A 14545-nucleotide genomic window follows, 5' to 3' on the forward strand; every position below is an offset into this window, starting at 1 on the left:
AAGATTTACCGTTTGATTTTGAAAGGACTTAAACACCCCAGCAATATCACCTAGAAATCGATCAGCGACCCGATAACCGTTGTTATATTTTTGAAAAACATGTCACCCACTTATAAAGTAACAAACTGCCGACTATGAAACTCTTGATATTGAAGTGAGATATGTTCACCATCAGTATTCAAACTTACAAGTGCATTAAAGTTGCACCACGAAGCATTTTATCCGCAAACGATTTGTTTCAATTTTAACGAAATAACTTATAGTTCACAAAATTTCGCAAAATCGTATTACGAAATTTATGCAGTATCTGTAGCAAAGCATTAAATATGCGTGTATAGCCATATGGATGCAGTTTTAAAATCAATCAGAATATATTAATTTTTTTATTGCAATGAAAAAACGACGATTGTTTTCGGACATCCAGAAGCTGTCTGATGCCATAGTGCCTCCATGTTGTTGTTGTTTGCTTCCTCTTAGAAATCACTGCGCAAATGTGGGCTCGCGGCCTTAGAAACAATCATAGAAGCGGCCGTGGTAACAGGCCTGTTAGCGGGTCCCGTGATTTCCGACAATATAAACCTGATATTCGAGCTGCGCTGGGTATGGGGACGAAATGACAGGTGGCGCAACACGCTTTAAGAGCGAAGCAAAGTGGTGCGCGGTCGCGAGTATGAGCTTGTCATGGATAATTTTGTTTTTAGATACCTTGGGGACCAGGGTGAAAGATGGAGAGGTAAACAGAGAGACGAGACAAAACGGACTTCGCTATTTGTAAAGCAGTTGTGGAAATGTCATTTCTCTGTTGGGACGTTGGCGCAAACCGTGTTTTCAGTTTTTTGCGGTGGTACTTAAAAGCCAGCAGCCGGAAAAACACTTCGAGTAGAATAGGGCAAGCAAGTCAATCAATCTCTGTAGGACAGAGTATTGTTTATGTCCAGAGCAGCCTTGTGCAGGGCAGGATGTTACGCATGCGTTTCTAGCACCAGCAGAGCAACTGACGTGAGCACACATTTATGTCAACAGCATGAACGCCAAGCAGGTTGTTATTTTCGTGAGAGATGACCACAAAAATGTACACGCTATCAAAGTTAAGTTAACTACAGTTGTGAGTCAGAGATAACAGGTTCAGTGACACGGAGATAATACATAGACTTTAATCACATGTTCAATGTTTATGTAGCTGTGTTGATTGTAATGAGGCTCAGGCTTGTTGGAAATTAGAGAAAAACGACTGCAATGTTATTGTACGAAATGAATTGTTTATAACTGACAGTTTTGTACTAGGATGTGTGAAATTACCTAATAAAATCAACTCAGTGTTGTAAAATGAGTTTTTCTGCAACTACTGCTATTAGCAGTAATTCAACAAGTGGAAATTCTGCGACTGTTCTTAACTCAATGGCGTCTACAATTGATCCGCTGACACCATGTCCAAGAGAGGTTTTTGAATTGATTCTGGGTCTGATATTTGGTGCTTTGATCGTGATGTCAAACCTTGCTTCCATAAGAGTCACACTCACACAAAAGGTCTCAAATCATCCCCAGAGCAAGTACTTTATCGTCAATCTAGCAGTCAGCAATCTCTTCTGTGGCGTTGCCTTATTGGGAACGAACACTTTCGACTTGATCACTGCGTCACGAATGCCTGGCCTAACACAGAAGATATGCTACGAGATTTGCCGCTATTGGGCACCGGCATACATATTGTTTGTTATGGTGCCGTATGTGGCCCTCGCTGGTTTGGGGGTTGACATAGCAGTTTATTGCCACAGACCAATGGATTACGATAGAAGAATGTCAAGACCTATGCTGTTGATGAGCATTACATTATGTTGGCTCTATCCTATTTTAGTCATTTTGGTGGCAATGATGTCTGAAGAAAAAATTCTCTGTGACATGAAGCATTGGGAGGTGAGAAATGTTTTAGATTTGTCCATTGTGTCATACTACGTACCCAAGCCGCATTTGCATACAACGTTCATATTCTGACACCACCAATATGCATTAAAAATGCTTCCGGAGTCTAATGGAATAAGATGATCTAATTTGCATGTTGCTTCGCCATACTTTGTAAATAGTAAAGACGGTAACGCAATAAATTTATTAGATTGTCGCACCCTATGTAATTGTTTTCCGGCATGAAATGTAGGCACATTCGATAGAAATGCCTGGGCATATTTTCTTGGAAAAGATGTTGTGGTCTCCATTGTTCGGGATATGTACTGACAATTGCATCTTTAATGTATTTTAGTTAAACATCTACATCATATTCTTCCCCATCTTGTTGATGCTGCTGCCGGCCATCGTGGTTATCGTTATATTTTCCCACATTCTGCATCGTTACTGGGCCGAATCGCGCCACTTGGCTCGTCGCATGAGTCTTGCACAGATTGGAAGCGCCAGTGACACGAGAGGTCGAATGGTCCGGCGGTTTCTGATGAAGTTCTCTCATCTGATTGTCTTCTCCATCCTGTGCGGTTTACTCTTCACCTTTCTCACCGTCATTGAGGTGGTTCTCGAAGTCAATACGCACCAAAGGTCAGCGCATAATATTCTTGACATATAATATCCGACACTGCTTGCCACGACCTTTATTTGGACATATTGATGCTTCCAGAAGATGTGCTATTTAAAGATCCTATTAAAATGGGTTAAAGTCATTTATTATTTAAATGAGTTGTATAATAGGGGAGTAAATACGCTTTGTAGGTAATTTAGGTTTTTGTTGGGTTGCTGGGTCAGAAGACTCTTTCTGAGTTGGTCGCGTTTCCTTTGTACAAAAAGAGTTGACAAAGTGAAGTGTTTTTCAAACTCCTGAATTGCAAAGTATACAAATTTTTCTACTTTTAGAATTTGTGTTCTATACCGACTGGATCGTCTTTTGATCTCCCTCAACTCCTTGCTAGCTCCTTGGATCCACTCCCTGGCGACAAATCAAAACCGGCAGAAGTTTAAAAGAAAGTTACAAGCGTGGTGTCACAACCATGCAAATAAGAACGAGTTTTCTTTGCGACATACAACACGAAAAAGCAGAACAATTTCTTCGCCCGACAGCGCAGCTAGTGTTCAAAAAGAACCGCTGTCGCCGCCGCCTTTGGCCGAAAACAAATTTTGACTTTTGCTTAAGGCTATAATAGTGCTCATAGCTCTTCAAGGTGCTCACTGAAAGGTGTCTTAATGCTGTATGTTCCTTCAATACGTATTTGGCAACAAGCTAAAAATTTATTTGGTAATGTTTGCTTTATTGGCATAGTGCAACTGGTATTCAAAAAAGTCGCCTTTCCGGGTGTCCTGCATAATTTGCCTTCTTTGCTAAAACGTAAAACTTCAAAATACTTATGCAAAGTGGCCATTTTTAATTAGTATAAACCTGATTATAACCATGCCAACCAGCCTATTTTTAACTGTATCCACACATTTGCATGGACTATGATAACAGATCATAATCATGTATCTTTTTTTAACAAGACCCAACTGCTGTGCTGGTATTAATATGATTTTGGTGTTTGATAAAGTAACTGTGGTTTTGAGTTTTCTATTTACTTTACATGTTCTTCAACTCCATTGGGACTTGTGTTTATGTTAAGCTTTTTAAGGTTGCAATGTTGCCTTGTTGAAAGTTTCAACCGAACTGTGCCATTTTCTTTTTTACAATATTACATGAATATTGTCTAGAAAATTTATTTCAAAGTTTAGATGCATTTATAAATGTAATGAGTCATATTTTAGAAGATACAAATCTTGCATTCAGAAGTGCCACGTTTTTGTGGAGATACAATAGTATTGTTTTGACGTTAAAATTATCACGTGACTTCAGTAACACTGGAAGAGATCGGTAGTTTCCTACAAGCGTGACGTCATCTCATTGTTCCCACTTTATAACGTCAACCTATTCAATATTTAGGCGCGTGATCGTTCATTGAGGTAGCATGCGAAGTAGAAACAACGTCACTACAAGAAGTTTATTATCTGAGCTGACGTAGTTTCATCTTGCAAAGTTTTGTGTTTTGAAAGTGTTTGGAAATGTCCAAAACAGGGCGACCACTCAAACTTTGTTTTCAATGTTGGGTAATGATACCAAAAACCTAAGCAAACCTTGAAACAAATATGTAGGCGCACATTTGACATTGGTGGTATGGTGTGAATTAGGTTGCAAAATATAGGTTTGTTGTACAAGCTTTAACCTAACTAGCGATGATCCGCAAATTTGCCAAGTCATTATTCACTTTAAGCGCACTTCCTTATTGAGCACATGCTTGACTGGCACTTCACTGTAAAATAACGGGCAAACGTGCACTGGCCGCTAACAGAATTAAATGATAACAATAAACAAATAATTTTGACGTTAAGAATACGTGAACCAATAAACCTTCTGTTTACGAATTACGAAATCGAATTGTCTTTTATCCATTTGGCATACTGATCAAACGCATCAAATGCAGAAAATTTGTTTTGATAATGTTGAATAAGTCTTTGTGTTATGTACGGAATCAACTTTTTGCAGTTTTTTTTATTTGTGCAGGCACATAAGTTTACGGCACATTAAAGTGGAAATGTTTGAAGTGCAAAGTTGCGTTTGGCAAATAAGCGAAAAAAATACAAAAATGAAAAATATGGTTTTGCAAAGACTAACAAATGGTAATCGCAAAATGCATATCACACTTCAAAAGCGTTGCGGAAAAACAGTCCATGCATTCTTCCCATCTTCATCAGTGTACTAGGCTGGGGGGTTTGGATAGTGGGTGCATACGTTGCTGGCCCTGGAACTTTCTGTAAAAAGCCCGTGTGTAGTTAAACAACTGTACCAGTAAGTAATTCACGTCCATCACTTCTCAATCAACAGGATGCACAGTGAGCAACGTTTTGCCGCACATCAACTGCGTCAGTGATTTGCGTCATTTTGCGTCAACGTACCAACGATTATTTTGTCACTGACGCAACTGAGTTTGATACGGACTACAAAAGAGTACACTAAATGTTTGCTGCTAGAAATGATTAACAAACCAGACCATTTATTAAAATATGCAATACTCTGTACATGCTTCCGCGGTGCCGAAATTAGCAACTGTGTGAGCCGCTTTGTAAAATAACTGAGACTCACGTCGGGGATCATAATCATGGGAGTATGAATGTGGCGAGGATTTGGGGTAAAACTGTTTGTAAATTTTACAACATTAGGAGATGGTTAGTTTTATAAAAGTCACCAACCGTCTGCGATGTGTGAAACCGTGGAGAACTTGATTTAAAGCTTGATGAGATTACAGGTGATTTATCTAAGTATCGAGGCTCGTAGCTGCCTGGCGGTGGTCCTTCTTTCTGCATATTAAAACGAAACGCTGAATTAGATCAATTAGTTACTCATACTTGACAAAAACTTTTTGGCGATTTTGCAATCAACCATAAATAGGCATCTAACTCCATCTAGCGGACATACCGGATTAAAGTATTTGGTGGGAAATCGAGGTGATTGGGATTTAAATGCACCGTGCCTGTAAAACAAATAGTCCGCTGTTATTAAACAATAAGCAGTAAGGAGTGTTTATGAATAAGATGTTGCTGACCTACATATTGTAAAAACTTATTGCATTTCAAGCAGATTTTTATTGAAAGGCAACTGACGTTTCGACGTCCCAAACGAGGCGCCTTCAAGCCGATAAGAACGTTGTGTTTTTCAGCGTGGTGTTATCCTAAAAAAGGCGTCTTGTGTGGGACGTCGAAACGTGGGTCACTTTACAATGCAAATCTGCTGGAAGTGCGATCATTGTTATAGATGTGTGTGTGTTGACAGGGGTGTATTGTACAATTCAAATCGGCATGAAAAAAAAAACAAAAAAAACGATACACAGGTTATTTTAGTTAAAGATTTATCAACAGAAAACGACGTTTCAATTTAAACGCCTGAAGTCAAAAACGTAATCTCTTTTATGTTGTGTTCTTCTTAAGTACTTACGAGATTGGAGTCTTTGCCACGGGCTTACGCTCTGTCTTGTATTGAGACGGTGACACATTGCAATCCCTATCCTTTATTCCAGGTAAGGCTCTTTTACGACCCGCGCTTTTAAACTGGTAGGTGTACGGATGCTTCTCTAATGTATCGAGGAAGTCTTCATGCTCGTAAGCCCCGGGAAGAAGAACATCCCCATTGCTTGTTGATGTCCTCAAGTTTTTCTTGCGACCCTCTCCCTTAAAGTTGTAAGTAGGCTTGATGCGGTTTAATTCTTTCTCCTGAAGAAAGTCTTTAATGTCGTAAGTTCCGGGAACCGGCGTTTCCTGCAATTTACAATAGAGTTGTTAAGCGCTTTCAGAACCGAATAACAAAAGATCGGTTTAGCTTTATCGAGTCCTGTGATAAAAGGGCGTTACTGAAACATTTTAATTAAAACTCGACATCATAAACTTAAGTGAACAAACACTGTTTAATTTATAAATCTTACCTTAAGTGTCACCCTCCACCATTCTCTGTCTGTCAACTGTGGTGTAAAAATCTCTTTAGGTGTGTTTCGACCCTGCGAGATCATAAGATGATTAAGATTATATAACGTCCTTTTCACGATATAAACCAAATTATTTTACATAACCTAACTATGTTACATCGAGATACCTTAGTATAAGTTGAGTAAGCTTTGATAGGTGGAAAACTGGACTCGTTGACGCTATTAAGCCTTCCTGAAATTGCAGACGCCATGACCCAGTAAACAATTCCAGCCTACCAAGTAATGCACACAGGCCCGACTAACTTACTTTTATAACCTCACGGTTTTACTGCTTCTCAAACAAATCCCATCTCATTGTGTTATAGTTGGGGCTTGTAGGTCGCAACCAGTGTGGCGACAGTTTCGAGTCAATACATAGTCGACAACTGCCGAGTGGCACATGACAATATTGTAATGGCCCTGCGCGTGTTTACACAGAAATACAGTTTCATTCATCGCTACCCTTTCATATGCTCCCCGCTATGTCTGGTGGCCCACATTCGTTTGTGTTACTAGTTCAGAATATGATTGAAGTGTTGCGAAATAGTTTGTATACCGCCGGGTAAGGTTTGTAAACTCAATTTGAATGACACATTGACTCTGAAAATTCATTAATAGTTATTAATGTAATCAAACCAGCCGCGCTAATAGTAAACCGACCTAATCACCAACCATATGTTGTATCGACAGACAGGTGAGAAAAATAAATATATGCACACATAATAAACAAATGACAAGTTTGACCTGAATATGAATATACATACAAATACACATTAAGATTTGTGCTAGTGAACTGACCCTTCGTGGAATGGTGCGAAGCTCTCGAAGAGAAATTGAACTTCTGACGCCGGACAAAAAATAACCACGTGACGCTCGTCTCGCCGCTAGAGGCGTCGTCCTGGAAACCGAAAGATCGGGCACGAATTTCATTTGTGTTGGTGGGTTGGCCATTATTGAATTATAAAAAAAATGTTGCTAAAAAAACTGTAGGGTGTTCTATTAGGTATAATAGGTTAGCATTTCTGACTTTGCAAGTCGTGAAAGCAACAACAAAGCGAATATTTTTTTACAAATTGTACAAGTACATTTTGTGTTGTTTTTTTAACCGCGTGATTAAAAAACAAACTTGTAATATTATTGTATCCTTCTCGTTGTGCAATTATAATGTTTAGACTGTAGATCCCCTGTCTGTATCGATTTCCTGCCCTTCTCAACCTCCAACCCCGGCCACACACATACCTCGTTTGTTTTAGATGTTTACTAAACTTTGCTATTGTCTTACTGCAACAACCACTCGAATAAGCTACCCAAGTTTATCCACAAACATCGGCAACATCGAGCCAAACGAATGTCCTCCAAGTATTCGTGTCATCCTTGTTTCGAGTGGGTTGCCAATCTAGCAGCTATACTTCACGGAAACATGACACCAGTTTGGTTTATGTGTCGTGTAATGTTACTAGAAGGGCTCACAATTCCCATAATCTTGTTTTGAAAGCAACGTTTAAATGACACTGGTAGACTATATTGGTCGAACCAGAACTTTTTTGCTGATTTTGCGTAGCAGTTAATTGCTGAATATGCATTGCCTAGTGTTTTCAACACACTAATTGTGCATTTCACAGCTTCTGAAACCTTTCAGAAACTGCAAACACACATTTTGTTATGCGAGTGTGCAAACCGGACATACCTTACTACGCCAAAAGCGGCAATTTGCAGCAGCTGGTCTTTGGTTTCATTTTACCAGCAAACCACTAAAGACAATTAGCGAAGTTTCTTTGTGGCTTTGACCCACTTAGGGCAATGCAGGTTGTGCAAAATAACCAGGTAAGGCAATTTCGCTTGGAATGCGCAACGGGCGCCTTGCTGATCAAGTTACCAGTCACCACGCTAGCAATCAGAAAACGAAATCAGTTTACACCACAAGAAGTGCCGAGGTTGTGCGCAAACAAAGATACGTAATTTAAAGGCGCGGAAAGTATTGTTACTGTCGACGACTGCTTTGTGTTTAATTTAATTATTAAGTAGATTTTCGCTGTACCTGTCACGTGGAAACAGGAAACAAAACCTCCCCTGTACTTCACATTGTCTAGTTTAACAGTGTTGTAAAAGGGATAAGTGCTTTTTCCGCCAAATTTATAATTTAAAATAAAAAATAATACCGTAAGTTCCGAAACATATTGTTGTAACCTATATCTTTAATCTTTTAATGTCGTTTATACAATACATGCTGGATATATAATTATTTGTACAAACCTGTATATGAATGGCAACGAAAGCCCACAAGGTGACGCTGCGGTTCAGTTAAGTGTTCTTTTGTCGCCATTAGGTACTGAATTAGACGTAAAATTATTTGAAGAGTATCCATTAAAAAACTCCAATAAAACAGATTTCCTGACACCCGGCCATAAACTTTGATAAAAACCAAATGTGGTGCCAAATTCTCGGTGCGTGACAAATAGTCGTAACTTGCATTTTTTCGCAAGATCGTAGATTGTTGCTTCTCTGAATATTTTACCCACCAAGCGTTTTTGGAAGAACAGCAACTTTGGTTGTGAGACAAAGAGTTTTTGTATCATACACACCTCTTTTGTGGTCAACAGCAAATACTACAAAAGGAGTGGAAACTTGAGGGTGGAAAACAAAATTCCGCGAATGCCTTTTTCCGGGGGGAAATCGATTCTCCAAATGTGGACAACCTTGTTGTTGCACCTGTTTGACCGATCCATGCCAAATTGATTCTCCCCCTGTGGAATCTCGAGAGCCAAGGAACCTCGGTCATTGTTGTATCAAGTGTTGTCCCTTGTCCTACTCGAACACGATGCTTGCTTTGTCAACTTGCACGCGCCATTTCAATGCAGGTCACGTAGAACCGAATGCGATTAATTCTGCCACAAAAGGCACCTTCGAGTGGCTTTTTTGATCATGCTCTCGTGCGAACACGTGTTTACAACTTTAGCGCTGAATGCTACATTTTCGGGAAATGAACACACGCAAAGTAAAGTGCTCCACTGCATTGCGACGATAAACATACAATTAAGCGACCAGGGTATAATATTCTGTAAATCCGATTTTAAGTTTCAATCATAATAATTTACGTATTAATAAAATTGTATGTTAATTTAGATCGATGTAATAATATTGGGCATATTGCCATAAAGATCTGTTGTCAGGATGGCATATTTTTTTCTGCGGTTCAAGACTGTACTAGTTCGAAGTTTTTGCGTGTTTTTTTAATTTTAAATGTCCTTTTTAAAAAACTGTTTCCTAAACGTTTTTCAGGACCTGTTTTGTTATTGCGATTTTTATTACACTTATCTATTATCGGTAGACGGGATTGATGGATATGTTTTTTCGTTGAATACAAGCGCAATGGCGTCATGCTATAAACTTTAAAGACCCAAAGCTTAGTGTGTGCCACTCAAGGATCAAAACGCAAAGGATAACTCAAAAAACGTTCTGCTATTGCGTTTGTTCAAACAGTCTGCAATACACTATCACCAACAATAGGTTCTTGTGTTGTCAGAACTGATTGTTGGTAGATGTGTAATATACTGATCGATCGAAACACTATTCTTTGATCTATTAATCCCCTTACAAGTGATTTTTGGCAACACCACCCACAATTCGGTCGTCGAAGCTTTAAAAGCATCCGTAACATTAAGCCCTGTGCCAATACAAGTGGTGAATCACGACCTTAATCCTCTTCCCACCTGCCCAAACTGCAATCTACCTTCTCAGCCACCAATGGTTGGCAGGCATGTTAACTCGTTGGGATTTGTGCCACCATTTTCGGTAATAAGGCTGCCTATTGCGGGAAAGCGGCATTTCTTCAAATCCATGATTCACCGCATCGGAGGCCTGACCCCAACGGTGTTTGATCAGCGGTGACAGAAGGATGAAATTGTAGCGGTCTGAAATCGCATTATCGTTATCGATGACAACTCGAGGCGCGGCATCGAGACTATGTACGGCAAGGCGAAAAGCACTTCATGCATACATGGCTTCCAAAATGGTACTTTGCCCAATTCAAGTTCTTGTTTGGTCCTGTTATAAAACGCAGACGCTGCGAATAATCAACATTTCGGTGGTTTGTTGACGCCTCGACGATACGCTGATGGGAAAACTGTGACGCCAGGCGCAATGTGTTGACCAACAACAATGCCACCGCACAAACGAATAACAAGAATCAGTCAATCTTGTATAAAGCGTTTTTTTACAAAATGGTGATTTATGAAACGTGCTTACACTGATTCATTTGTCTGCTTCGATTTTAGCAGAAGCGAAAATAAGGTGTGTTTTTAAATGCCCGAATTGTTTGACGTACCAATAAAGTGATTTGGTAATGCTCCTGCTTAAATCAAAGTTCCACTAGTTTTTTCCAAAGGTTTCTTTGAAAAATGTAGTTGTCACAATATGTTAGCATTTTTATGTTACCTGTCCTTAGGTTTTGCACTTTTTGGAATATTCTGTCCTTAATGACAAGTTACTAAACAAATTCCAATTTCGCTGTTTAACACAAACCCGCACTTTTTTGAGATGTCCATGTGTCTGTCAATTCGCAAATTTAAAAGTGAACGCATAACATGTGTGTGGCGATCCTCATATAACTAATTTAGGTTAATGACAGGCACAAGTCATGAATCACCTGGTTGTTTTGAGGTTGTAAAAAAAGTTCAAATGATTTGTGGCGAAAAACATGCATTTTTCTTTACTTAAGCTGCAAGTGACGATCAGCAGTAGATGTTTAATTATTGTCACGATGCCCTGACGCTGTGATAACATTGTTTGCAATCAACAGTGCATTTTTTCGTATCTAATACTTACTGGTGCCTGTAACAAGTTCGCACGGCTTAATCCGTCCAATCAACATTCTTCGCATACCTGTCTATAAAACGCGAGCTACCGCCAATCGACCTTCCATATATGGCAGGTCGACCCGGCCATTCCATCACTCACCGCAAACCAGGGTATCAATAGCAGTGGGGCGGCCTGGGGTTAATTCGCCTTGGAACCCAAGCCCGTGGACTCAAGGAGCCACGGAAGTTTTTATAGGCGGGAATGTTGTTTTGATCGAACGTTTCAAGTCCGCTAACAGTCCGTGTGGTATTCACCTAACAAGTTCATCCATCAATGTAGCTTCCTATAATCCAAAGGTTTTAGCTTTTTTTGCCTAATTTAGGGTATGTCTCTTATTTCAACAGGTATCGTAACCAAACCGGGAAAACTGATCTTTCTCTTGGAGATTCGTTTCTTTGCGAACGCAGGAACCGTTTTCATTTGTGTTGCAAATGGGGATTTAGGAGTTGTGGGAGTTGAGGAAACCTGATTTTAGCGATATTTGTTGAAAAGAAAAATGAATTTACCCATTGTACATCATCAATACCGAAAGGAGTTACGGTTTTTATAGTTTTGTGGTTAAAATTTAAATGATAAACGCATTCCCGTATTGAACAAATTGCCCCACATCGTTTTGCTAAAATGTTAGTAAAGCCAAAAACAGGTGTGTCCTACTTTAACAACGATTTCCGAACTAACGCCACTTTGTTCCAAAAATATATCGCAGCACTTTGGACGAAAAAATACCAACTCCTCGATGTAGAGGCACGAAATCATTTTCAGCAACAACTAGTCGTTGACCTGGGTGGTCGGTAATGGAACATTGTTTGTAAACTTTTTGTTGGCATTAGCTTTGATATCTTCCATACAATGGATGTGAACTCGACTCCAAGTTCTCACCCTCATTGTTTTCTGCTGAAGTGTATATTGCATAGGGGCGAGGCTGTATTTCGGCATGTTTTACTGAATAGTTAGAAAATCACGTTCCCACGCATAATTCACTTGTCGCACAATAAAGCCTAGCTAGTGTGTTGTGTTTTAAGCTATATCGTGCAAAACAAACCATAATTAGGAGACCGGAAAATAATGTATTATCTTTTTGACAAAGATGAGTCCAAAGTATTTAAAGTTATCCACAATTTTGTGAAACAACCCTTTATTATGTTTATGAATGAACAAAACTGACCAATTTTCAACCGTCAAATTATCAACTATACCATAAACTTCACAAGCGCCAGAGTAAACCAGAAAACGTCGTCAGATGCAGTTTATTATACCAGCAAGCAATTCGGGGCACGTCTGATTTAACAGGGAAAGTGGAAACCACTCTGCAACGGGGCGTCTAGCCGCTGGGATTGTGGAATAAACCACAGAATAAACAATTTGGGCCAAACTCATCCAACAGCATCAAGCAAACACATTAAATTTGCCGAATATGCGTTTTCAGGTGCGGCAAGTTCAGGCAAAGACGATGGATTGATCTCAACACATTCTGGTGTCACCGCGGGTCTATGCACACAAAGGATAACAAACAACAGCTTTGCCTATTTTATAACAGATGGGAAGGGAACACTGAGGATGAGAAATGTCCTTCAAGACAGAATAAAACTAACTGCAACATACGACTTGCCATAAAAAATGTAACAATGCGTTTTGGCGAAAACTTAAGTGAAAACCTATTTTTTGGTAATTTTAGGGCAATACCCTCCGCGGGTCATTTGCCGCTCGATCCTTGCGAACCAATCCCAAACCAAGGAATTAGACCATACAAACAAACCCTGATAGTTAAAGAAGTTGTTTTCGTTACGCAAATTCATGCGTAGCAAATTATTTATTCCATGACTGACAACTAAAGCGAAAAATATTGCGTTGCGCAGCACGACTGGATCTCAACCGAGAATTTATTGAGCCCCAAAGCGTTGCGGCTTCTGAACATCAGTCGGGAATAGTGGGTCTCACGCGAATTACGATGCCAGTGGCTTTATTGACACTCGACCGAAACGGGTGCTTGCCCGCCTTTTGTGAACCTTGTGCTGCTCTGTGCTGGTTGTCATCGTTAAGCCAAATTTATTTTTCTATTTTTCTTTGGCTTGCTGCAGTGGAATGATGAAGCATTGAATGCCAACAGGTGGCTAACATTTATCACTTTTTAACATGAGGAGGGGGGCGTTTATTTGCGATAACCGTTTTCATGTGCTAAAAACGTAACATTGTTTTTAATACGTATGATGTGTTGCCAATATTAAATGATATGTTGCCAAATTTTTAAATGTGCCAAAACGCGAAAAAATGTGTTAGAGAAAGCGGCAAAAACAGTCTTTATACTGCCGCAGTTTAAGCGCAGCAATTTCTTTCTCTACGACTTCACCAACCAACCTTGTGGAATGGATCAAGTTCCAAATGCCACTTTACGGCTCAAGGGCTTTAAGCCCCCACCACTCGCTTATCTCTACAATTGCCACAAGCACTTTATGCAACCTTCGGGACATTCAGGAACGTACCAAGGTTGCTAGGGTTTCCTATATTCAGCTCTGACAGAATACGCATCTCTTAAGATTGGGAGTGTTGACTGCGTTATGCGTCAGTGTTCGTCTCGCGCGCGCTTGACGTCACTTGTGGTCAATTATGATAAGACAGATGATGTTCATAACGCGTTGCGTCGAAGTCTAATAAGGTCGAATTATGTTATCATTTGAAAATCACAAAAACAGTTCAAGTTTGGTTAGTCTTGAAATTGTACACAACCGCGAGGAACTGGGCAACAGGCATTCGCCACTTGAATTCAGTTCATGAAATGTTAAGGACCTTAGACTTGTTGACAGAGAACGCGAAACCGGCGGCCGTTGCTACAAATACGCCGCAAAATACAAATAGTATAGACCAGTGGTTCTTAACCTTTTTGGTGTGGTTTCCCACTTAAGTAAATCACCAAGTTCGAATTTCCCCCTCTGTTATTTTTATACTGATGTTTTGTGCCCAACATTAACAAAAACATATTCTTTAATCGAAACAATTTTGTGAAGCGAATTTGTCGGGACCTTAAAGGCATACTGCAATCTTATTTAGTTTAAATAGTGATTTCGTGAGAAAGTAAAATCAGGTGGAATTTTGAAAAATCCCATGTGCTTGCATTAGTCGTTTATTGCATGACAATCAACAGATCAAATGCATTTATTCGCGAACAATAACAAAGTCATTGATACTTTTAGCAATGTCTGTGACGTAACAAATGATTT

The 14545-nt window shown here is 39.6% G+C and overlaps 2 protein-coding genes across 3 annotated transcripts; one reads left to right on the plus strand and one right to left on the minus strand.

Annotated features, from left to right (window-relative positions):
- The first annotated feature begins 1143 nt into the window (after positions 1-1143).
- LOC145214089 (uncharacterized) lies at positions 1144-3679 on the plus strand. The gene is made up of 3 exons (XM_080082542.1): positions 1144-1911; positions 2252-2538; positions 2851-3679. Exons 1-3 carry the CDS (start codon positions 1327-1329, stop codon positions 3113-3115), a joined length of 1137 nt encoding a protein of 378 aa, XP_079938668.1. The 5' UTR covers positions 1144-1326; the 3' UTR covers positions 3116-3679.
- A 738-nt stretch (positions 3680-4417) lies between these two features.
- LOC145214016 (protein STPG4-like) lies at positions 4418-7514 on the minus strand. Of its 2 annotated transcripts, none has more exons than XM_080082441.1 (6): positions 7272-7514; positions 6435-6506; positions 5951-6270; positions 5435-5489; positions 5209-5316; positions 4418-4770 (listed from the first exon to the last, which is right to left on the minus strand). In XM_080082441.1, exons 1-6 carry the CDS (start codon positions 7422-7424, stop codon positions 4657-4659), a joined length of 822 nt encoding a protein of 273 aa, XP_079938567.1. In that variant the 5' UTR covers positions 7425-7514; the 3' UTR covers positions 4418-4656. The 2 variants fall into 2 exon arrangements, with proteins under 2 accessions (XP_079938567.1, XP_079938568.1); XM_080082442.1 differs by lacking the exon at positions 7272-7514 and adding an exon at positions 6602-7037.
- Between the last annotated feature and the right edge of the window lie 7031 nt (positions 7515-14545).

Source organism: Phallusia mammillata, chromosome 2, assembly GCF_965637545.1.
Source record: "Phallusia mammillata chromosome 2, kaPhaMamm4.hap1.1, whole genome shotgun sequence".
NCBI classification, from domain to species: domain Eukaryota; kingdom Metazoa; phylum Chordata; class Ascidiacea; order Phlebobranchia; family Ascidiidae; genus Phallusia; species Phallusia mammillata.

Coding starts and splice junctions, on each gene's coding strand:
- LOC145214089 (XM_080082542.1), top strand. CDS start 1,327: ATGAGTTTTTCTGCAACTACTGCTATTAGCAGTAATTCAACAAGTGGA. Junction 1,912..2,251: donor GTGACATGAAGCATTGGGAG/GTGAGAAATGTT, acceptor AATGTATTTTAG/TTAAACATCTACATCATATT. Junction 2,539..2,850: donor GAAGTCAATACGCACCAAAG/GTCAGCGCATAA, acceptor TTCTACTTTTAG/AATTTGTGTTCTATACCGAC.
- LOC145214016 (XM_080082441.1), bottom strand. CDS start 7,424: ATGGCCAACCCACCAACACAAATGAAATTCGTGCCCGATCTTTCGGTT. Junction 6,507..7,271: donor TTCGCACCATTCCACGAAGG/GTCAGTTCACTA, acceptor ATGATCTCGCAG/GGTCGAAACACACCTAAAGA. Junction 6,271..6,434: donor GGTGGAGGGTGACACTTAAG/GTAAGATTTATA, acceptor TGTAAATTGCAG/GAAACGCCGGTTCCCGGAAC.